General features: G+C 40.9%; 1 protein-coding gene across 2 annotated transcripts in view; it reads left to right on the top strand.

Moving 5' to 3' along the window:
- The window catches only part of scara5 (scavenger receptor class A, member 5 (putative)), a 60,319-nt gene that overhangs the window by 5,670 nt on the left and 29,138 nt on the right, over positions 1-25,511 (top strand). For both annotated transcript variants that reach the window (XM_042333655.1, XM_007892898.2), the window contains exons 3-4: positions 2,602-2,733; positions 17,179-17,853. In XM_042333655.1, the coding sequence (XP_042189589.1) occupies positions 2,602-2,733; positions 17,179-17,853 (807 nt within the window). The remainder of the gene's footprint in view (positions 1-2,601; positions 2,734-17,178; positions 17,854-25,511) is intronic.

The following is a 25,511-nucleotide window of genomic DNA, read 5'->3' as shown; positions in this document are numbered from 1 at the left end:
TTTTATTGTCATATTTGAATTTGGTATAGCACCTTATCATGTTATTGAAATGTCTCAAAGCACTTCACAGGATTTACTGTAAAATCTAGTGACTATGTATTTGTGGATGAATGTGGCAGCTAATTTGTAAATATAGTGTCCCACAAACAACCATGAGATAAATGATCAGTTTTATCTGGAGGACTATTGGTTAGGACACCAAGACACCCCTTATCTTTTTGAATAGTGCCATGGAATCTTTAGCATCCACCTGAACAGGACCTTGGTTTAACATGTCATTTGAAGGACGGCATTTCTGACAATGCTATGGTTCTCCAGTACTGTATTGCAGTGTCAACCTAGATTGGGAGCTCAAAATCTTGACATGAGGCATGGACCCACAATCTTCTGACTCAGAAGCTGCAAACTGAGCCAGGCTGATACCAGGAGGGTGATGAAGGGTTAGGCTAAAGTAAACATCAATATATTATTTCCATTTTTGATGAATGTCTTCTACAAAAGACAGAAACCATCAATTATTTAAAAAATATAATAATAATCCCTGCATTTGATTATTGCACCATTCACGTCTGGCAGATGTCTTTTCATGTCAGGCCGATTCGAAGCATTCACATACCTCACTGAGAGCTCAAACAAAAGGGGTTGGGGTGCGAGGGAGGTGGGGGGAGAAGGATCTTATCTCCCTGTTCAGGTGGATGTAAAAGATCACTTCACGGGATTTATTGTAAAGTGTAGAGACTGTGTTTATGTAGGTGAATGTGGCAGCCAATTTGCATGTAGCAATGTATCACAAACAGCAATAAAATTAATGATCAACAACAACTTGCATTTATATAGCGCCCTTCATACCGGACAGTGTCTTGGAGCACTTAACATAACATAACATGTAGGAGCGGGAGTAGACCATTCGGCCCTTCGAGCCTGCCCCACCATTCAATCATGGCTGATCTTCTAATCTAACTCCAGCTAATAACCTAACCCTGCCTTATCCCTATCCTTTAATCCCTTTTGCAATAAGAGATATATCTATCTCAGTCTTGAATATGTTCAAGGACTGAGCGTCAACAGCCCTTTGGGGTAGCGAGTTCCTTTGAGTGAAGAAGTTCTTCCTCAACTCAGTGCGAAAGGGCTGGCCTCTGATTTTAAGGTTGTAACCCCTGGTTTTAGTTTCTCCAACCAGGGGAAACAATCTCCCACTATCTCCTCTATCATGCCCTATGATGATCTTATAGGTTTTTATAAGATCCCCTCTAATTCTTCTATATTCTGGAGAATATAGGCCCAAATTGGTCAGCCTATCCTCATAACTCATCCCCTTCATCCCTGGTACTAACCTAGTAAATCTACGCTGCACCTCCTCTAAGGCAAGTACGTCCTTCCTTAAATAAGGAGACCAAAACTGCACACAGTATTCCAGGTGTGGTCTCACCAGGGCCCTATACAGTTGCAAGACTTCCCTACTCTTATACTCTAATCCTTTCATAATGAATGCTAACATACCGTTCGCCTTCCTAATTGTTTGCTGCACCTGCAAACTAACTTTCTGTGATTGGTGTACAAGGACACCCAAGTCCCTCTGGACGCTAACACATTCCAATGTCTACCCTTCTAAAAAATAACCCGCTCTACTATTTTGCTACCTAAGTGGATGACTTCGCACTTCCCTACATTATACTTCATCTGCCACCTACCTGCCCAATCACCTAACCTATCTATGTTGTGCTGCATTTTTTTAATGTCATCCTCTGTGTTGACACTTCCTCCAAGTTTTGTGTCATCCGCGAATTTAGATATATTAATATTAGATATTTAGGTATTTTAACAGTGGCGGAGCCTGATGCCAAGCCGGGGGGAGGGGGAAGGTGACAGTAGACACGGAAGAAGACGAAGGTCTTCAAGCGTGATCTGAAAATGGGGAGAGAGGGGCCAAGGTGAAGGGATTGAGGGAGAGAGGTCAATTTTGGCTGGAGGTTTGTTGACTAGGAAGCTGGGAAATACTTCCTGCTTTTTTCAAATAGTGTCATGTGATTTTTTACATCCACCTGAACACGGAGATAAGATCCTTCTCCCCCCACCTCCCCCCACCAACCCCTTTTGGTTGGGCTCCCAACAAGGTGTGTGAATGCTTTGAATCATCCTGACATGAAAAGCATTGTATAAATGTAATATTGTTGCTGTTGTATGACAAACATCAAGACTTTTGAAATCCACACATGGCGACACTGAATTACTACTATCTGATTAATTGTATTTTTTTGTATTTCACAATAGAATTCAGTGATGCAATATCCCACACTATAAGCCTTGGTTTCTCAATAATAAAGTACTGTGTTGCAGGGACCAGGAGCTCACAGTCTTAGTACCATTGCTATAGTTGTTGTTTCCTATTATTGAGTTCAGTTTGCTTCAAGCTTGTTTAGAGTTTATAGATTTAGATGTTTAATTCATGTCCTACAATGGTGGATTTCAAGCATGCTTTTCACATTGTAAATGGGTCTGAGCTTTATTGTTAGCTAACATGTTCCATGCAGTTTCAGTTGAAATGAACTTATGGCAAAAGGTCAAAGTCTAACCCTCTAACTTTTAATTCCATTTGTTAAGGACCACCCGGAAGGCGAGGGAAGCCAAGCACCTTTCGCCACCACTGGAATTCAATGGCAGGAATCAAATGTGCCGTAATCATCCTCTATCTGCTCATGTTCCTCGTCTGTATTACAACTTTCATCATCGCAGGTAACCTGCCTATTTATTCAGAAGAATCATTTTCTCTGTGGGAGGGGAGTGGGAAGTACAATACAATTTACATTGATATTCTGCCTTTCACATTGGGAGGATGTCTCAAAGCGCTTTACACAGCTGGTTGGGCACCCAAGCTGGGGACGTGGGGGTGTCGAGAGGATTTTGTCTCCCTTTTCAGGTTGAATCAGGAGATGCAGCTGAAGAGGGTGAGAAGGGGAAAGAGAGATCAAAGAGGTAAGTCTTGAGGTGGGCTTTGAAAGTAGGGGTGAGTCAGAGGATCTCCCAGATGGAATTCCAGATAGCGGTGCAGAAAGCAAATATAGGATAACTATACAAACTGAACTTAATGTATAATACAAAAAAAAATTAACTTTCACATTCAACAAAATTACATTAAAAAAGACAGCTTCCTTGGTGGCCTAGATGGGTAAATAATAATAATCCTTGCATTTGATATAGCAGCATGTCATGTCTTTGAGACTTCTCAAAGCGCTTCACAGAACATACTGTAAAGTAAATTGACTGTTCAGATCCAGCTATAAAGAGTTAGAAGGTTAAAGGTTTGTGTCCTGATCTCAGTTGGGGCAGAATTTGGAGTGCTATATGGGTTCTTGTACTCATGACTGTCTGTGGGTCAATCACTACAATTTACAGTGTATCTTATGAAGTGCTTTGAGATGTCCTATTGCTATGAAAGGCACCATATGAAATGCAAGGATTATTATTATTACTACAATTGACCTGAGCACACCTGGCCTGGAGAAAGGAAATGAGCCAGGTTTCCCACTCATAATCATTATTTAATGACTCCTGTTGAATATGTGCGTCTGTGTGTGTGAGTGTGTTCATATGTGTGGATATTGGATAAACACAGGATCAGTGTGGGTTGTAATAACCCATGGTTGAATGGTCTGCTGACTCTCATTGTCTAGGACCAACAGCTTTTTGAACAAGGAGCTGCAGATGTATGTGGAACCACACCTCAGCAAAGCTTACCTTCAACAACAGCAACTTTTCACTTGTGTAGTACTTCTGATGTTGAGTCGCACAACCAAGCTGGGGGAAGAGCTGGGAGGAAGAGAGCCAAAAGCACCGACAAAATAAGGCAGATTTTGAAGGTGAAGATGGAGGGGGTGAGGTGGAGAGACTCAATGATGGAGGGGGTGAAGTGGAGAGCCTCAGTGATGGAGGGGGTGAGGTGAAGAGACTCAGTGATGGATGGGGTGAGGTGGAGAGACTCAGTGATGGAGAGGGTCAGGTGGAGAAACTCAGTGATGGAGTTCCAGAAATCAGAGGCAGAATGGCTGAAAGCTTGTCTGTGGATGGTTGGTCGGGGTGGATGGGGAACATGAAGCAGGTCACTGTTTGATAAGCGGAGGGATCATAAGAGGTCGTAGGCATAGGGCAGGCTATTGGAGGCAATTGAAAGTGACGACAAGGATCTTGAATCTGATGTGTTGGGGGATGGCGAGTTAGTGGAGCCAAGTGAGGATGGGAAGATGGATCCGTGGAGCGTGATAATAATCCTTACATTTGATATAGCCCTTTTTACATCTTCTAGACGTCTCAAAACGCTTCAAAGAATATACTGTAAAGTGAATTGACTGTATTTTTGTGGGTGAAACGCGGCAGCCAATTGCACACAGCAGTGTCCCACAAACAGTCGTGGATTGAGTGATCAAATTGTTATTGTTTTCTTTATTTTTCTTGAGGGATTATTATCAGGCGTGTGGAGTAAGGAAACTTGCTCATGGTTTCACCCTGCCGGGAATCGAATCCAGGTCTCTTGCTTGCGAGGCGAGTGCTCTAACCACTGAGCGACAGGACCCCTCAATTTCTCCCCCCACCAGGAGCTGTGGTGCAGGAAAGGACAGGCCTATACAGTTCTGGGTGGTCTGTAACTTATGTAGAGAGGAGCTGGGGAATTTAGTGAGCAGACCATTAGAATAGTTGATTCTGCAGATGATGAAGTATGAATGGGCGCCTAAGGTCTCAGCAGGCCCTGGTGGGGGGAGAAATTGTGGAGGAGGTGGGAGACAATGCAGAGGTGAAAGAAAGCAGAATAAGTGAAAGTAAGTCTCCCAGATAGTTGGGAGACAGTCGGACTTAATACAAAGTATCCCAGGTTTCCATGGCAGAATGATGAGGTGAACATGAAAAATTGCAACCCTAAGAAAAGAAGGTAGAAAATGAGAGAAATTGACAAATAATAAAAAATGAGAAGGGAAAGAGTTAAGCACACAAGTCAAAGCTGTGGAAACTGACAGTTCAATCACATCTGGTACCGTTTGTATCAGCTCAGCTCAATGTCAACTGTTATGCACGTACAGAGCAAACAAATAAGCTGAACACACATTATAACAGAAGACACTTAAAAACAGGATACCCGCTATCTCGATGATGGAGCATCTGTTAGCTGTCATTTATTCAGCATGTTGTATTTCTAGCACAGAGTCAGTTCAAGGAGATATTCTGCAGTTTTGAGGCTTTCTTCTGTTCCTCCTGATAAACCACTCAGCTTATCGTGCAGGGGCCCTGCCAGCAGCAACAGGTTCAAAACAGCATCCACAAATCAAACTGGCTCACGCTTTCCTGCCTGCTGAGTTTAAAACACATGTGTACAATACAATTTTTCATTTATGTAGTGCCTTTCACGTTGGGAGGATGTCTCAAAGCACTTTATGAGGCTGGATGGGCATCCAATCCGATACTCTAAAACCGCAGACCTAAAAAGCAGCCGCAGCACTGGCAAACAGCAGTAAAAGCCTTCCAATGCCCTGGATAGGAAGGAGTAGCAGGATGTGGAGTGGTCTGGCCTGCTTTATTGACCACACTTGCTTCTTTATTGACCACATTGCTAATGGCAGTTCAGTCAGTCTGGCAGGACTTAGATGGTGAGACCGGCAGGGATTCTTCCAAACTCAGAGGCCCCCAAGCCTTGCCTCTTGTGAACCTGTATCTAATGTTTTCTGGAATTAAGTAAGCAAGGTGCATCCTTCTGGGAAGAGGGTTCAATCCATTCTAGACACAGAGACATTTCCAGGCAAATATGACATGCATATGTGGAACTCTCAAACTAGTTTGAATACACCAAAACGTGGCACGATGTTAAATCCCCAGCTGACCAAACAAATAATCATCACCCAGTGGAAACAAACTGATGGGTTCAAATTCTATTATATAATATAATTATAGTAATCCTTGCATTTGATATATAGCCTTATCACGAAATTGAAGCATCTCAAAGCACTTTGAGGATATACTGCAGTGATGTATTTGTGCATCACTGGCTAAGAAAAAGGAAGGAATCTCAGAAGAGAGATAATAATAATCCTTGCATTTGATATAGTGCCTTATCATGTTATTGTTATTGCTGCCAAATGCTGGGTTATGTCACTGTGTATAAACTATTGTTACCGAAGGGAGAGCAGGCCCACTGCTGTTACTACAATGGATTATGATGACCTCTCACAGCAAACAAAACCATAGAGTAGAGAATCATACACATTCAAAAGAGCTTATTGTATTCCCCTCAGTTCTTTCCACTAAATAATAATAATAATCCTTGCATTTGACAGAGTGTTTTTCATGTCTTCTAGACGTCTCAATCCGTTTCGCTGACAAAATATGTAGTCAATTCACTTTACAGTATATTCTGTGAAGTGAATTGACTACATATTTTGTCGGCGAAACGGATTTTATAAAACTCGTGTTTTTAGCATTTGTGATCTTACCGTGACAAATGAAGGGCGAGATAGTAAAGCCACACATTAAGAGCATCAGAGAGGCATTGCAGCCACATACAACTTGTGCAGATATAAACAGTGTCATTGTATTCTTTACAGGTCAGGCAGCATCTATGGAGAAATGAAAGTGAGTCAAAGTTTTGGGTCCATGACCCTTCGTCAGAACTGGGGCATGTTGGAAGCGAGAGGCTTTTAAGGACTAACAGGGCAGGGCAAGGAAGGCAAAAGAGAAAATGGGGTAGAGGACAGGGGAGGATGGGTTAAAGAGGTGTTAATAATCAAAACAAAGGGGGAGGGTTGCAAAAAAAAGGGAAAAGTGGTGTTAATAATGCAAACCAAAGGGGTTGAATTGCAACAAAACAGGCAGACCAGAGAGAGAAAACGTCCAACAAATAATTATCCGACCACCAAACATATCTTTCCCTCTCCTCCCTTCTCAGCATTCCGAATCAGCTGTTTCCTCCGTGCCTCCCTGGTTTATTCCTCCATTACCACCAACAATTGCTCTCCTGCCCCCGACACTTTCCTGTGCCAGCACAGGAGATGCAATACCTTCCTTTCACCTCCTCCCATACCACTGTCCAGCTCCCCAAACACAGTTTTGAAGTGAGACAGCGATTTATGTGTACCACCACCAATGTAGTTTGCATTTGCTGCCCACAATGTGGTCTCTTCTACATTGCGGAGACCAAACCCAGATTGGGCGACCAATTTCCCAAACACCTCCGTTCTATCTGCGAGCACAACCCTCTCCCTTCCACTCACACTCTGACCTCTTCATCCATGGTGTCCTACACTGTTCCAATGAGCCACAGGGCAAGCTCGAGGAACAGCACCTCATTTATTTGCTAGGGACCTTACAGCCCTCTGGCCTCAATATTGACTTCAACAATATCAGACCATAGTAGCTCACCTCCCCCTCTTCTGTGACCATTACCACATCATCTGAGTCCCAGACACACCTTTTCTCTATCTGGTCTGCCTGTTTTGTTGCAATCCCTCCCCCTTTGTTTTGCATCATTAACACATCTTTAGCCCATCATCCCGTCCTCTACCCCATTTTCTCCTTTGTCTTCCTTGCCCTGCCCCCCCCCCCCCCCCCTCTCTGTTAGTCCTTAAAAGCCTCTCCCTCGCAACATGCCCCAGTTCTGACGAAGGGTTGTGGATCTGAAACGTTGACTTACTTTCCTTTCTCCATAGATGCTGCTTGACCTGCTGAGTGTTCCCAGTGACTTATGTTTTTGTTTCAGATTTCCAGCATTTGCAGTATTTTGCGATTCATTGTATTCTTGTCATGCAATGACACATCTGAAATTATACACAGGTTTATGGGATCTCAAGTGCAGCACTCGCAAATTGTTAGTTCTGCCCCATTGTAATTTCCATTTTGCATCTACAATTATACAATTCATAACAACTCACTGAATAGAATTGTGAATATCATGACTTCTAGTTAGTGATCATGGCCAATATTTTGCTTTTGTCTGAGTAAAGTACCCCAAAAGATTGGCTGTAAAATGGCCTTTGTAAGATGTTCAGGCTTGTGTGTTTATTTGTAAGTTCCTATGCTAGTGAATTTATTACATAAATATACAATTTCAGTGGCAAAATGGAAAACATAATTTGTACAACATTGTAAGCTTTGCAAATTCCACATGTTTGACCCCATAACAACAATAATATGTGTTTATATAGCAACCTTTAGTGCCTCAGAGTCTGCTTGTAAACAATCTGATTTTTAAAAAAAAATAAAATAAATTCACACGAAGCTTAAACTCCCTGTAACACTTATTTGGAACTATACAAAGAGCATGTTATAATAATAATAGTCCTTGCATTTGATATAGTTCTTTTCACATCTTCTCAACGTTTCAAAGTGCTTCACAGAATAGACTGTAAAGTGAATTGACCGTATATTTGTGGGCGAAACGCGACAGCCAATTGCGCACAGCAGTGTCCCACAAACAGTCGTGGATTGAAAATGACCAATTTATTATTGCTTTGGAGGGATTATTATTAGGCGTGTGGAGTAAGGAATCTTGCCCAAGGTTTCGCCCTGCCTGGAATTGAACCCAGGTGTCTTGTTTGCAAGGCGAGTGCTCTAACCACTGAGCTACAGGACTCCTGTAATGACAGCCATATTATGCTGTTGCTCTGGGCTTTATTATTAAATATTTTGTGGCATATGTTAATCAGTAAGGCATGATCTTACATTATGTTTCATCTGACATGGAGTTTTAGAAGTAGAGAAGAGGGAAATGTTAACTAACAGATTTGTTTTCTTGTAATCCTGCAGTGGTATTCATTGCCAAACTCGACCATATAGTGATGCTAACAAAGATAAATGTCAGCATTCTAGAGATGATCAAAGGCATTGTTTTGCTTCAAGGAATAATTTAAGGAAAGCTCTCTCCACAGAAAGCTAAAAGTGCAGCATCAAGAAATTGGGAGCAACTAGATAAGCAAATGTATATGAATACCCCTTTCTAAGGTCTCCCTGCTAATTCTGTCACAAGCCACTGCTACGTTGTAATGATAGATCACAATCATTGTTTCTGTGCTGCACAAGGCTCTTCTTAAACAATTATTTAAAACCCAGAATGTGCAATTCACCGTAGTCTAGCTGAAAAATAAAGGCAAGGAGAAGTGAAAAATAACCTTACAAAACCATGAAGGCCTGCATTCCACTTAGTCTTAGCTCATAAGACTATTTTGTCTTAAAATTTAAGGTTGTTCAGAATTGTAAAACATTCTTAAACTCGGTCTTAATTAAGAAGCTGCTTTACAGATACTAAGGAAAAACAGCTTGCAAGTCAAGAATGAATTAAAATATTTCCACCATTCTCCGTAATCAAATTTATAGACAAAATTATCATTATAGACTGAGACAAGGTGACATTTTTAGGTTTCTCTCTGCCCATTGTTTCCTATCTGTGAATATCTGTTCTATTTAACGTATGGTGACACCCACCCCAACACCTTTCTCAATGTTTGCCCCAAGATACCATTGCATGGTGTTTTGGAGTTCTGACTCATATCATGGGCTGCTGGTTAGTAGGATACTGGCATAATTCTGATTCGTTTTGTTTTGTTAATCTGGCGGTCTGCTAAGCGGCATTCCAATACCCTGATCCATTAGCTGGAACTCCAATGCATGGCATTGGATGGCACTGTTATTTGTTAACTACCCTCTAAGTATAGTAGTTAAATCTAAACTGTGTATATACTCTTTCACAGTTTGAGGCCTGTGGTCAAGAGATCCACAACAGGGAGGCATGGTCTCAAACTTCAAAAGAGTATATACACAGTTTAGATTTAAATACTTTACTCAGAGGCTAGTTAACAAACAACAGTTTGTCGAGGGAGGCAGTGATATTATGAATGATTTCAAATGGGAATTTGATCTTTTTTTGTGGAGATGAGCATTTGAAGATATGTTAAACAGGGAGAAATGTTATTTGAAAATAAGATAAGCCAAACTCTTATGTTTCTACATTCCTATCTTAAGCAAACATAACTTTTCGATATTTGTCAAATATATTTGAGATCAGGAAACAAGTAAAAATGTAGTTTTGATCGGTTAGACATATTGTCAGTACATCCCATTCACTGATTTTGCTTAAATGTAAGAGGTTTGAATAGAGAATAATTTCTATTGAAATGCTCTTTTCCATGAACCCCTCTAATTGAGTTTCCATGCTGCCCACAGCACGGAAACTGCTCTGGTCAAGGTCACAAACGACATCCTGACCACGTGTGACCAGGGCTCCCTCGTCCTCCTCGACCTCTCCGCCACCTTTGACACGGTGGACCACTCAATCCTCCTCCACCGCCTCTCCTCCCACCTCAACCTCCAAGGTTCTGCCCTTGACTGGTTCAGGTCCGACCTTTCACACCGCCTCCACTTCATCGCAGCAAACGCTTCTCCTCCAGCCCCCGTACCGTCTCGTGCGGTGTTCCTCAGGGCTCTGTCCTCGGTCCCCTCCTCTTCACCCTCTACATGTCCCCCTTGGTGACATCATCCGCAAACATGAGGTAAATTTCCACATGTATGCGGATGACACCCAACTCTACCTCTCTGCCTCCATCCTCAACTCCAGCACTACTGGCGGCCTGACCGATTGCCTGTCCGATATCAAGTCCTGGACGAGGGACAACTTTCTCCAACTCAACGTCAGCAAGACCGAGGCCCTCCTGATTGGCTCGCACCATGCGCTGGCAGCATCAGCCTCCATGGCTGCACACTCAACCTCACTAAGCCAGTCAGGAACTTGGGTGTCTTGTTCGACCCTGAACTGTCCTTTCTCACCCACATCCGCGCCATGAACGGCACTGCCTACCACCAGCCCCGTAACATTGCCAGACTCCGCCACTGTCTCACCACTCAGGCTGTCAAAACCCTCACCCACCCAAGCCAGACATGAAAGGCACTCCATAAATGTAATTTTATTGTTGTTGTCTTCTCGAAATAACATCAGATAAATGTCTTGTATTTTTGGAATTAATTTTGCAACATTTGTGAAGAATAACAATGTAACATGTGTTTCTGGAATCCATTGCAATACAAATGGAGTATAACTTTTTGCTCAGATTCCTGAAGGGAGTTGAATCCGACATATAATTATTGTTGGCAGTTCTGCTTGTTTCCCTCTGGAAGATGTGCATTTTTGTCAGCTTGTTTCAATCCATGGAAAAGAGTTGGCACCACAATTCACTTTTCATGTCCTAGCCTCAACCACAAACCTTCTGTTATCCCCTATGGTGATGAGTGTACCCAATAGAAACAAAGGTCCTCGAAGAAATCTCTGGCCCTTGATCCAACTCAGATTCCTATCGATTTAGCCACACATGTCCAATTTGATACTTTTCCAGTTGTAGATGACTTCCTAGGTAAATTCACCAAATGTCTTCCAAAATAGCACAATGTGCTCCAACAAATTGTCTTCTGTGAACCTAAGCTAAGTATATTATACATACTGATATAATAGTATTTTATAAATACTGAAGGCTGATTCCTTCAGCTTTTCTGCCATTTCTACCAGCAATAGGATTATTATTATTAATGAATGCTTTAAGCTGCCATAGCTAAGCAAAAATCTATCCATTGTCGTCTCCATGCAGATATCCTTACTTTTACACCACCAAACAGAGTGTGTAGATTGTATACTTATTCTGACCACATAACCAAAGATCACCTTTTTTTTTACTAACATAAAAATACCCCATACAAACTCTCACAAACCTGCTAGCCTTCCACTTCTTGGGTAACATTCCATTCAATACCGTAGGTATATGTAAGTACCAAAAGTACGTACAACATCAATAACTGTATCAATATACAAACACTTGTGACTTGCTCTTGTCATATAAATTGCACAATTTCCATTATTCAAACTCAATAATATTGTGACAAAACATTGAAAAGTACGACAAGAGGATAGAAAGCAAAACTCGGGCTGCAAAACAGCTTTTGCCCTTGGAGGAATTAGGATATTTTCATGATTTACATCACACATTTTATCATATTTGGATTGAATCCCACAGTTCCATTGGCAAGCCAGAAATCACTATTAACGCATTGCCTTCCTATTTACAAGCAACTAATTGCCTTGCCTAACAATGTGAGTCAGCCTGCCTCGGTTTGTATCACTGTCGCTTCTGAGTCGGAAGGTTTTGGGTTCAAGTGCCACATTGGGACCAGAACTATATAGTCCAGGTTGACACTCCAATGCAGTGCTGGGGGAACACTGCATTGTCAGAGTTGCTTGTCTTCAGATGAGAGATTAAGCTGAGGTGCCAGGTCAGGAGGACATTGAATATCTCATGGCGCTATCCAACAACAACACTTGCATTAATATGGCGCCCTTCATAGGGGATAGCATCTTGGAGCATTTAGGAGTAGTGGAGTTTGACACTGAGTGGGGAGGTGACCATAGGCATAATAATAAAAATAATAATAATCCTTGCATTTGATATAGCATCTTATCGCGTCTCTGAGGCATCTCTTAGCGCTTCACAGAATATATTGTAAAGTGAATTGACTGCATATAGGCACGGTTGAAGAAGAGGGTCTTCAAGTGTAATCTGAAGTTGGGGAAGGAGGAGGCAAGTTTTGAGGCGCAATTGCTGAAAGCACGGCCACTGATGGTGGGGTGGGGGGGGAAGGGATCAGACGAGGGACATGCAGTAGGCTGGAGCCAGCTGAGTGGAGGTGGTGGGTGATAGAATGGGATGCAAGTAGTTTGAAGAGGTAGGGAGGTGCCAGGACTTGAAGTGATTTGTAAACAAGTGTTAGAATCTTGAAATTGATGTGTTCTGCAATAGGGAGCCAGTGTACCCTGGAAAGGACTGGGTAATGGGAATGTAAAGTTTGATGCGGGTGAGGACATGGGCAGTTTGCTATATTGAGATCAAAAAGTTTACAAGACATATAAACTTGCAAAGTTTAGTCAAGCTTCAAAGTATATTTTTGCATGTTCTATGTAACACAGTAACGACTAAAAATAACCTGATGAAGAAATTTGGAGGCATCTGGCAATGGAGTTCTGAGAAGTCTCAATTTGCATGGATAAAATCCTTATGATGTAAACTGCTATGATAATAAAAAATACTGGAAAATAGTCTACCTTCCAAAATTACAATAGTTATTGTTTTTGCTTTGAAGTGCATGGTAATCAGAGTGAGCACTGATAATATGTATTTGATTCTCCTGGTGGAAATTGATCATTCATGTCACGGCAGTTTGTAAGACATTGTTGAGCGCAAATTAACTGCTGTGTTCACCTACAAATACAGTCACTACACTTTACAGAAAATCCTGTGAAGTGCTTTGAGAAGTTTCAATGACATGATAAAGTTCTACATCAAATGCAAGGATTATTATTGTTTTAATTGAATTTATTTTTAAAATATTTGCATCCACTATTTTTACATCCAAAGTGTACTATCACACATCTTGATACATTGAACTTGGCATTATTTCACTCACTGTCATGCAGTTAGTGATTTTAGCTTGTTTGCTACTCGAGAACCAAATTAGTTGTAAAATAAATGAATTGAAAGTCACGTTTTGTGGCTTTCTCGGTTAGCACTAGCTAACTGTTCCAGTTCTATATGTTCAGCTGCTCAGTACTGGCTCCAAATATGTTTACTCCAATGTGTACTGCCATGGCCAAACCAGAATGCTGAACAGCAAGCAACAAATGACGAGTGTTACCAGCAAGGTCGTGAACCCATAAATTTTAGCTTTAATCATGTCTTAAAAACATTTTGACCGTCCAGTGGTCACTGAGCCAGAAACTTAAACAATTTCCTGTATATTTCTTTAAGGAACAGATGTTGAAATTGTAAAATGTAGGCAGATCTAAGGCTTGAGAAAAGCACAAATCTTCAACTCTACATGAATCCTTCAAATTGGCAACAGCTGAATGTGCTGAATATGTACACATACTTAATGCACTTTTAACTAACTGAGCACTTTCCAACATAAACCAATGCTGATTGTTTTAAGGCTATTTTGGGGCCAGATGCTTATAATCCATAACCATGTTGAACAATGATATGTAAAATAGTTTGTCATCCCCAATGGCTCTGTTGGTATAGTCTCTGGCCAATGTGAAAATAAGCTATGCAAACCTGGGTAAAGTTCAATCTTGGCAGTGAGGACTTATAATGGGATTTCCCTGTTATAACAGAAACACGGCTGGAAGATAACTGGCACCTGACCATATTGTAAAACAAAGTAAAGTTTAGAACCCATATAGATTGATTGTTTTCTTAACACTTAGCTTGCCAACAACTCTAGGAATGACCTTCCTGTAGATAGTCATCCATAAAATAGATTAAAGGTTGTAAAAACAAGGAAAGATAAAGTTATAAAGTGAAAATGAGACCAAAAGAATCCAAATGAAAAGACTAAAGGATGAGCAGAATTGTGCACTGGAATTTTTTACGTTAAATGATTACAAATGCTTATTTGCTTACTTGAAGTAGTAAGGTTGAGCTTACAGTAATAAAATCACTCTAGATATAACAAGGTAGCTACTGAAACCTTTTGCTCCATCTGCATTTGGCAGTAAAGATTTAGAGCTCTGAAATCCTCTCGCTCATCTACAAATCCCTTCACGCCCTTGCACCTCCTTACCTTTCCGACTACCTGCTGCCTCTGTTCCATTGGCTTCAGCCTCCTGCTTGTCCCTCAGCCCCGCCTCTACACCATCAGTAGCTGTGCTTTAAGCCACTACCCCCTGAAGCATTGCAATTCTCTCCCTCAATCCCTCCACCTTGCCCCCTCCTCCTCTTTTAGGTCACGGCTGAAGACCTTCCTCTTCGATTGTGCTTACTTCACCTCCTCCCTCTCCCAGGCTCGGCATTGAGCTCAGCCACTGTTAAGGTTCCGAAAGGCTGCCCAACGTAAAGGGCGATAAACAAATGCAGTTTTTTTGTTGAGAGTTAAATAGAGCATGGTTACTCATGATGAAAGTTACCTAATTTGGATCACCTGAGGCTTCTGTTGAGTTGTACCCAAGTCTTGTGGGAGAAGGACTCTCCCAAACTGTTGAATCCATAATCTTGTAAATGCGTCGATAAATCATGTTATGGATAATGGGATCTAATCTGCGATATTTATAAAGTATTTGCAAAGGGATGAAAAGTATTCATTTAAGATTCCTTGGATGATTTGGAACTGAAATTGGGTCCTTGATGTTTGGATTGAGATTAGCAATTTTCAGAAGCTTCCAAAAACAGTAAACCAGGTGGCTATGGGATGTTTTCCTCACTGGCCTTCTGTCACATTGTGATGTCTTTTGATTCTTCCCACCGTTTTTGCCAATATCTCATGTTAACTCCGAAGGAATATGGAACTACATAGCTTTCTTCTCTATAATTTCTGAATGAAATACAATAATGGAACATCTTATGTAATAATAATAATCCTTGCATTTGATAAGTGGTTGCTCTCTACAGTAGTCTAATTTGCAATATTGTGAATGGGATTCGAAGTTAATGAATATCAAAAGTATCTATTTTGCAATATTTGTCCTGGTAACGTGAAAGGTGCTATATACACCTGTAAATTGTTTTATATTGTATTGTAATGTTTGCAAATTGCTTAAATGTAGTTTTTGAAAGCGAAGTGTAAATAATACAGCTAGGTGGTTTTCTTGCCCGTTACCATCATTCAGAAATCACAAATATTTGTTTCACAAATATTCAACTCATATGGCTTTCTATATATGCAAACAGAATTCCCCATTTAATTCTTAAATGATAAAGTAAATCAAATATTAATACTAAAATTGGGAGGTGGAGCTGAGCAAATAATGGAAGACAAAGCAACTTGATTTGGAAGATTTTAGCTTCAACTAAGGGGGGCCGGGGGGGGGAGGAAGGGGAACTCATTGAAACCAGTTTATTGTTTGACTGCGGTGAATAAATCAAATAAGGTATTTTGACTGCAATAGCTCATTGATACAGAATGCAAATTAAAAGAGGCAAGAGTAAAAAATCTGATGTTTTGTTCCAGAGGGTATAATATAATTATCGCAATGAATTTGTTGAGTAACAGTGAAATTTTATTTGATAATTGCTGAGTAATTTTGATTCTAAACACCAACACTCACTCAGCTTCAGCGCAATGGTTGGGCCCAAAGATGACTGCATTCTGTATCATAGTGGATAGTGTGTTTTAATGCAGCAAAATATAGGATATTGGCTTAATTCAGTTGGTGTCCTGTGAAGCAGATCTCGCGGGTTGATGAAAAATATTTTTATTCCATTATCATTGAATGGTGATTCAAGGTGGCAACTGAATCATTTTCAAAAAAGTGGCTTTGGACCAAACCATTATGCTGAAGTCAGGGGCTGGTAGATAAGGGGGAGTGTTCAAATTAGAAACCAGTTAATAATTATGAACTGAAATTCTGCTGTTTCTTATCATCTTTGATTTGGTTTGAGGAGCAATGGTAATTCACCAGTGAAATAGCCCACTGAAATTCAATAATGTCTCAGTTCACACATGATAATAAAAATCTTTGGAACCATATTCCAGCGAAAGACACAGTTTTCAGGAGAAAACATTAGGGTCAGCCTAACTTAGTTAGCAGCACTCTGACTCCGAAGATCATGAGTTCAAGCCATAAGCTGGCAATGTTGGCACTTGGAACTTTAAATTATATTCTGCCGACACTCCAATGCAAATAAACCAGTAAACTTTGTAGCCTGAATTATTGCTATCCATAACAGATAATGTGCTTTGAACGATATACATTTGTGTCTATTTCTGTTCAACAACACCCCAAACAACATACACTAAATCCAAACATATTTCTCATCTAGTGTACCAAACCATTGACTCTACTTTCTATTGAACTCAACAGATTTATTGAAGGAATAAAATGTTCGTCCATTATCCATATTTTAATAATCCAGACATAACTGAATTCGATCAGTTCCTGGAGTCAACAGCACCTTTGGAAGTCTAATTTCTGTTGTATTTTTGTTTCAATTACTGAGTTTTATGTTTAAATAGATTGATGGATAAAGACTTGTAAATCAGCTACTAATGAAATTCTAATCCAAGATGTAAACCTTCTCCAAGCATAACATGATTTGGCAAGTAGTACAATGTAAAATACTTGAGATCAAAAGCTTGGGCAATGTATTGACACAACTTTTGCTTAATATCTTTCAGTTCCGAAATATCAAAGCCTGACTGCAGATTGGAAAATATTGACAGATAATGTTACAGTGCTAAGCGAAGGCTTCAGAGATATGCATCAAACTGTGGAGCAGAAGGCACGCAGGGGGGATGTCATGGATAATATTTTGAAACTTCATGAACTTTTCCAGAACCACTCAGTCCTATTGCTTCAGCTGAGAGAGTCTGTTTGGAGACTAGAAAACAAGTTACAGATCTTGGAGGATCAGACTGACAACATAAACACATCTGTGAGTGATTTAGAAGACGACTTACAGGAGTTTCGTTCAACAGACAGGCAAGAGACATACAATTTGTCTACAGGTTTAAACAGTGCACAGTTTGCACTCCAGCACCAGCAGACAATCCTGAAACAGATAACAACAAATGTAGGAAATCTGACTGAACAGGTAAAGGAGGTATGCGGGTCGCTCAGTACAGTCAATGGCACCCACACAGAGGACATTAGCAGCCACCACACAAGCATTCATCAGCTTCGAATGCAATTAGCAAATGTATCGGAAGATGCAAGGATGTTGAAGGCCATTCAGAGTATAATGGAGAAACAGCTGAAAAATGAGGTAGCCATACTGAACAATGTCACAGAGGACCTGAGGCTGAAGGATTGGGAACATTCCCTTACTTTGAAAAGTCTAACGTTAGCCCAGGGTATGAGCTGTTTTTAACTTAATGCATTCTGCTCTTTTTCTCTTCTTTCATTCCCCTCTTGAAGGACTACCATTTGTGGAAGGTAGGTAAGGAGGTGGAGAAAGATGACTGGACAATTTGAAGCATATCTTCAGCTTGTCTGTATTCATCTTGGGTAAGGAATATAACACTACAGGGCCCACAGCTTCCTGTTCTGGCAAGCATTTGTGTCAGGGACAGGAAGGCCATATGTTATTCTTGAAGTGATTTCATTAAAGATCATCTTCAAAGGAGTCTATAAGGATGTAAAATTCAAATATTCGCATCACATTTTAATTTTTATTCCGCTTCTAACAGATACATTTATGTTATTGCTGTTGAAAGTAACGCTGTCTTTTTTAAAAAAAGAAACTGTTTATGTCCTCTTCCCCTTCCTTTGGCCTCCTCAGTAGCTCACCAGCTCTGTCTAGGAAGGTGAGCAGAAATGTCTTGACCAATGCCACTCTGTAACCAGACATCATTTTGCATGGCACCAGCTTGGCTCAGTTGGAAAGCCACTCCGGCTTCTTGGGCAGAAAGTTGTGTGTTGAAGCTCTATATTGGGACCTGCTCACAGTCCAGGCTGACATTACAGGAAGGGGGTTGACGGGGGGGACTGCTGCATTTTTTGAGGTGCTGTCATTAAGATGAACGTTAATCCAAAGTCCCATCTGCCTGCTTGAGTGCACAATACAGATCCCATCACACTATGCAAAAAACAATCCTCTGGATAAACTTACAAATCAATTTATCGGCTGTTTGTGAGACATTGCTATGTGCATGTTTGCTATCACATTTATCAACATATTCACAGACACTACACTTAACAGCAGTTGCCTGGTTTTGACTTTGCAGGTGCTGTATTGGATACAATCATTATTATTATGGTCTATGCTTGAAAGTGCTCCAGTGCCGCAGGTATGATCAGGACTCGTGTCTCATCATTCCGTGACCATGGCTTTAGATTTTCAACACACTGAGTCAACAGAGCTTATAGCTTTTATTTCCTTTTTTATGGTCTTTTCCTGAATTTTATGTACATCAAATTGAGCAAAGTTGATGTTGGCAAGCAAAACACTTTTCTGTTTTTTGGCACTCAATGTCAACATCAAGCACTTCCAGGTCAGAGATAGTACATCTATAATAAATAATCCTTGCATTTGATATAGCGCCTTTCATGTCAGGTGGTTATCTCAACACACTCCCACAAGATATACTGTTACGTGTTGTGACTGTATTTGTAAGCAAATGTGGCAGCCAATTAGTTTACAGCAGTATTCTATAAACAGCCATCAAATGCTTGATTTTATCTTGAGGATTGCTGGCCAGTACATGAGGAGAAACTCATTTCTCTTTTCGAATCGTGCCATGGGATCTTCAATTTCTATTACAACAGGCAGCTTGGGACTCGGTTTAATGTCTCATCCAAGTACAACAGCTCCAAGAATGCAATATGCCCAGTACTGTACAGGAGTATCAGCCCAGACTATATGAGTTCAAAGTCTCAATGTGGGGCTTGAACCCACAACCTTCTAACTCAGAGGTGAGAGTGCTACCAACTGAGCCAGGTTGATTGCTCTGGATCTAGATTAAAACTCTCTCACTCTGCTCCAACAATTATCCATCAGCCCCAAACCTCAGTGGAGTACCCTTCTGCTCAATTCCATTTTGTGTTTCATCCCTCTATCACATGGTCCCCTGCATGAGTAGTGAATTACAGTTTGGGCTGTGATACCCATAACTAGTAAGATGTATGTTGAGGTTATATTTCCTGTATTCCACTCACAAATTGATTGCAGAATTTCATTTAAGTCTTAGCATGGATTGTTCAGAATTGTAAAAAATTCTTAAAATTCAGTTTCAATTTGGAACCCGGTTTCCTGCAGTTCTTAATTACAAATGGCTTTCAAATTGAGAATAGAGCAAAGACTTTTCCATTTTAAGATAAAATTAAGACAAAGTAAATTTCAGGCCAATGGAACCTGTAAAGCCAATAGAGTGAGTTGACATTCAGCTCATCAGTTGGCTTGGATCCAAACCGAGGATTCAAAAAAAGGCCCATGTGAACCCCACTGTGCTCTCAATCTTCCTTCTTTTTCTATATAAATTTGGGGGTGAAACAACAATGGAGCTAAAATTAATACTTTTAGCACCACAAAGAAGTAGCACAAAGCAAGTTCAACTCATTTGTTTGTGGTACAAGAAACACAAAAATACTGATTAAACCGAGATCTTGTCTGCCTGCCCAGAGGACATTAAAAATCCCATGGTACTATTTGAAAACAGAAAAGAGAGTTTCCTCCAGTGATTATTTTGGCCAACAATCTCCAAAACAAATTTGGTCATTCATTCCATGGATGTTTGTGGGATATTGCTGTCTACAAATTGGCTGTCGTGTTTCATCCACAAGTTACAAAGTCACTACACTTTATAATAATAATAATTCTTGCATTTGATATAGTGCTTTTCACGCCTTCTAGACGTCTCAAAGCGCTTCAAAAAAATATCCTGTAAAGATATTGCATAAGGTTCTGAGAAGGTAGATGAAATAATAAAGTATTGATTTCATAAGCTTAAATTATTTCTGGAATTTACTTTACAGTATATTCTCTGAAGCGCTTTGAGACATTTGATGTGATATATCAAATGCAAGTTTTTTTTTATTTGGGGAAACAAATTGAGGAGATATTTAAAAAAAATGTTTTGGCAGTAGTGTGACATGATAAATAACAAATGTAAGCTTTATTTTTAACTTATTGTGTCACACTACTGCCAAAACATAACTTTTGTTTGAAATACATCTTCAATATTCTTCCGTTAAAAGTGGCAACGTATGTTGTGGAATGGTTCCACTCTGCTATCTCAACTAAGCAGACACTCTTTATGCACAAGTCTAAACATAAAAGATATGTTTCTCTAATAACTGATAAATGTATTGAAGTTGACATTGTGAACTTTGAATTTACAGATCAGAGAATTGTCCTTAAGTGTTAACAGGTTATTTGAAACTTCATAGCCCAAACACTATCCTATTCTTACCTCACATCTGCAAGTATACAGTTCCTAGCAGGATGCCTGGCTTTTTAACATAGGGATGCTGAGGTCAATTATACCCCCCCACAGGCAGCAGCCTGGCTGAAATCAAACAATTTAACCCATGCCATCTGCAAATGTTTTAAAATTTTCATATAGTTAGGTCTTCCCCCCCATATAGTTTCATAATGTTAGAATCATAGAATATGCCAGCACAGGAGGCGGCCATTTGGCCCATTGTGCCAAGGATCTCATATGCTTTTTTTAAACGGCTCTATCAGCCTGTCCTGCCACCTTCGAAGATCTGTGTATGTGAACCCCTTGTGTTCAGGTCTCTCTGCTCCTGAACCCCTTTTAAAACTGTACCATTTATTGTATATTGCCTCTCCTCATTCTTCTTTCTAAAATGCATCACCTAACACTTCTCTGCATTAAACTTTTTCTACCATGTTTCTGCCCATTTCAGCAGCCTGTCTATGTCCTCCTGCAGCCTGTTATTATCCTCTGCACTGTTTACTACGTTCCTAAGTTTTGTGTCATCTGCAAACTTTAAAATTTTGCTCTCTATACCCAAGTCCAAGTCATTTATGTATGTCAAAAAAAGCAGTGGACCTAATACTGACTCCTGGGGGACACCACTTTATACTTCCCTCCAGTCTGAAGAACGACCATTCACCACTACCCTCTGCTTTCTTTCTTGCAGCAAATTTTGTGTCCATGTTGCCATTATCCCTTTTATAATAATAATAATAATAATCCTTGCATTTGATACAGCGCTTTTCACGTCGGGAGGACGTCCCAAAGCGCTTCACAGAACACACTGTAAAGTGAATTGACTGTATATTTGTGGGCGAACGCGGCAGCCAATTGCGCACAGCAATGTCCCACAAACAGTCGTAGATTGAAAATGACCAATTTATTATTGTTTTTGGTTTTGGAGGGATTATTATTAGGCATGTGGAGTAAGGAAACTTGCCCAAGGTTTTGCCCTGCCTGGAATTGAACTCAGGTCTCTCGCTTGCAAAGCGAGTGCTCTAACCACTGAGCTACAGGACTCCATTTATCCCATGGGCTTCAATTTTGCGAACTAGTCTATTATGTGGCACCTTATCAAACACCTTCTGAAAGTCCATATACACTACATCAACCTCACTACCTTCAACAATCTTCTCCGTTATTTCATCAAAGAACTCAATTAAGTTTCTCAGACACAATTTGCCTTTAACAAATCTATGTTGTCTGTCATTAATTAAGTTATGTTTTTCAAAATTAAATTTTGTCCCAGATTATGGTCTCTAGAGGCTTCCCCACCACCGACAATATATATATATATAGGCAGCCTGACCTATAGTTACCAGGTTTATCCCTCTCCACTTTTTTGAACAGGGGTGTAACATTTGCAACCCTCCTGTCCTCAGGACTACTCCCATATCCAAGGAGGATTGAAAGATTGTAGCCAGAGCCTCCGCTATTTCCACCTTAACTTCTCTCAGCAACCTAGGATGCATCCCATCCGGACCGAGTGACTTTTCTTCTTTGAGCATTGCTAAATTTTTAGAGTACCTCCTCTGTATCTATTTTTATTCTATCCAATTTCTCTACCTTCTCCTTTGCTGTGACATTGACAACATCCTCTTTTGTGAAGACAGATGCAAAATATTCATTCAGTACTACAGTCATGTCCTCGGCCTCCACGAGACGTTTTCCATTTTGGTCCCTAATCGGCCCCACCCTTCTTTTGACTATCCTTTTACACTTTATATGTTTACTTTAGTGTTCCCTTTTATGTTACCTGCTAAACTTTTTTCATACGCTCTCTTTTCCCCTCTTATTTCTTTTTTCAGTTCTCCTCTGCATTTTCTGTATTCTGCTTGGTTCTTGAGTGTGTATTTTGAACCTGACATTTATCGTAAGCCTCCTTTTTCTGTTTCATTTTAATCCCAATTTCCTTAGTCATCCAAGAAGCTCTAGTTTTGCATGCCCTACCATTCCCTCTCATGGAAATGTGTTTGGTCTGTACCCTAACTATCTCCTCCTTGAAGGCCTCCCATTGCTCATTTACCATTTTTCCCATCAATCTTTGTTTCCAATCCACCTGGGCCAGATCCCTTTCCAACTTTCTGAAGCCCTCTTTCAGTTGAGTATCTTCCCCTATGATTGTTCCTTGTCCTTTTCCATAAACCTAATGAGATTCTGATCACTGTTATCCAGATGCTCTCCCACTGAAACATGCTCTACTTGACCCATTTCATTCTCCAGGACTAGATCTTTCCTCTTTGGGCTGGAAACATACTAATCTGGAAAGTTCTCTTGTACACATTTTAGGAATTCTTCCCCTTCTTTGTCCTTTACACTGTTTTCTTCCCAGTCTATGATAGAATAATTAAAGTCCCCCATTATCACTACTCTATTGTTTTTACATCTTTCTGAAAACTGCTTGCAGATTTGCTCCTCTATCTCCTTCCCACTATGTGGAGTCCTGTAGCTCAGTGGTTAGAGCACTCGCTTTGCAAGCGAGAGACCTGAGTTCAATTTCAGGCAGGGCGAAACCTTGGGCAAGTTTCCTTACTCCACACGCCTAATAATAATCCCTCCAAAAAAACAAAACAATAATAAATTGGTCATTTTCAATCCACGACTGTTTGTGGGACATTGCTGTGCGCAATTGGCTGCCGCGTTCGCCCACAAATATACAGTCAATTCACTTTACAGTGTGTCCTGTGAAGCGCTTTGGGACGTCCTCCCGACGTGAAAAGCGCTAAATCAAATGCAAGGATTATTATTATTATTATTTGGTGGTCTATAGTGTACACCCAACAGCGAAACAGCTCCTCTTCTGCTTAACTCTAACCAAATAGATTTCATCTTTCACATGATCCCTTTCCAGGGAACAGTATCTTTGATCAATACTACCAGGCCCCTCCTCTTTTTCCTTCCATATCTCTCCTGAATACATTGTAGCTAGGAATATTTAGCTCCCATTAATACCCTTTTTTTAGAAGAGTCTCCGTTATTGCCATTATATCATAATTCCATATAGTAGTTTGTGCCTGCAGATCACCAACCTTATTTGTCACACTCCATGCATTTATGCACATACACTCCAAAACCGTTTTAGTCTGCTTTGCATTTCTCCCCTGTCTGATCCCTCCTCTTTCTGGACTACTCTTTATTCCAAAGGTATTTGTCTCTCCCAGTCCTCTATGTTCCTTGTTTCTCCTCTCTGATACTACTTCCTGGTCGTCGTCCCCCACGCCCATCCCCCACCCCCAATTTAGTTTAAATCCTCCCCCGCAGCACTAGTTAACCTCCCAGCGAGAACATTGGTCCCAGGCCTGTTCAGGTGCAACCAAAACAACCTTGTACAGGTCCCTCCTGCCCCAGAACTGGTCCCAATGCCATAGGAATCTGAAGCCCTCCCTCCTGCACCATTTCTCCAGCCACACATTAACCTGTTATTCCTATATATACTGTCACAAAGCACAGGGAGAAATCCAGAGATTACCACCTTTGAGGTCCTGCTCTTTAGTCTCCTCCCTACTTCCTGAAACTCTGCCTGTAGGTTCTCTACCCTTTTCGTTCCCACGTCATTGGTTCCAACATGGACCACGACTTCTGGCTGTTCTCCTGCTCCCGCAGAATGTTCTGCCCCCATTCCATGACACCCTCCAACCTGGCACCGTGGAGGCAACACACCATGTGAGAGACTCACATCTGCGGTTGCAGAAACAACTGTTTATCCCCCTGACTAATGAATCCCCAATGGCAACTGCATTGCCACAATTCCCGGTGACCCCCTGTGGAGTTGTTTGCTCCACTGTGCCATGGATTTGCCTAAGGCTGCACTCCCCCAAGGTATCATCACCCTCACCAGTATTCAGCACGGAAAACCGGTTTGTGAATGTCGCACTCCCAGGGGATTTCTGCACTGCCTGTTTCTTCTTCCTACCGTGCTGGGTGGTCACTCATTCACTCTCCTCCTGAATTCTCTGTGGCTGTGGGGTGACCACCTCCTGAAACATGTGATCCATAAAGGTTTCAGCTTCCTGTATGCACTGTAGTGACACCAGCCTCTCCTCACGCTCAGAAACCCTGAGCTTGAGCAGCTGGAGGCACTTTCTACACAGGTAGTTGTCCAGTACAAGCAAAGCATCCTGGAGTTCCCACATGGCACGCAATGTTCATGCATCAGACTTCAGCTGTTCTGCCATATTCCCAGAAGTTTCTTTTAAAAACAAATTTAAATAAGCACCTCCTTCCCCCTCTGCACCAAATTCCTTCACTAAAGTCTTACTTTATTCCCAGCTCGCTCCATTGGGTTCTCTGCTCAAGTGAGACTTTTGCAAGTCTCTCCTCTATATACCCCTCAAATAGAACTAGTTTCACCCGGTTAGCTGACAATTAACACCTAATCAAAAGGCAAAACACTGCAGATGCTTGAAATCTGAAATAAAAACATAAGTCGCTGGGAACACTCAGCAGATCAGGCAGCATCTATGGAGAGAGGAAAGTGAGTTAACGTTTCAGGTTGATGACCTTTTGTCACAACTGCAAGCTTAAGGTATGTTCTGATGAAAGGTCATCGACCTGAAACGTTAACTCACTTT

This window comes from Callorhinchus milii, unplaced genomic scaffold (assembly GCF_018977255.1).
Source record: "Callorhinchus milii isolate IMCB2004 unplaced genomic scaffold, IMCB_Cmil_1.0 Scaffold3, whole genome shotgun sequence".
Taxonomy (NCBI): domain Eukaryota; kingdom Metazoa; phylum Chordata; class Chondrichthyes; order Chimaeriformes; family Callorhinchidae; genus Callorhinchus; species Callorhinchus milii.
Note: the sequence above shows the minus strand (reverse complement) of the source record. Positions and strands in the feature narration are given on the sequence as shown.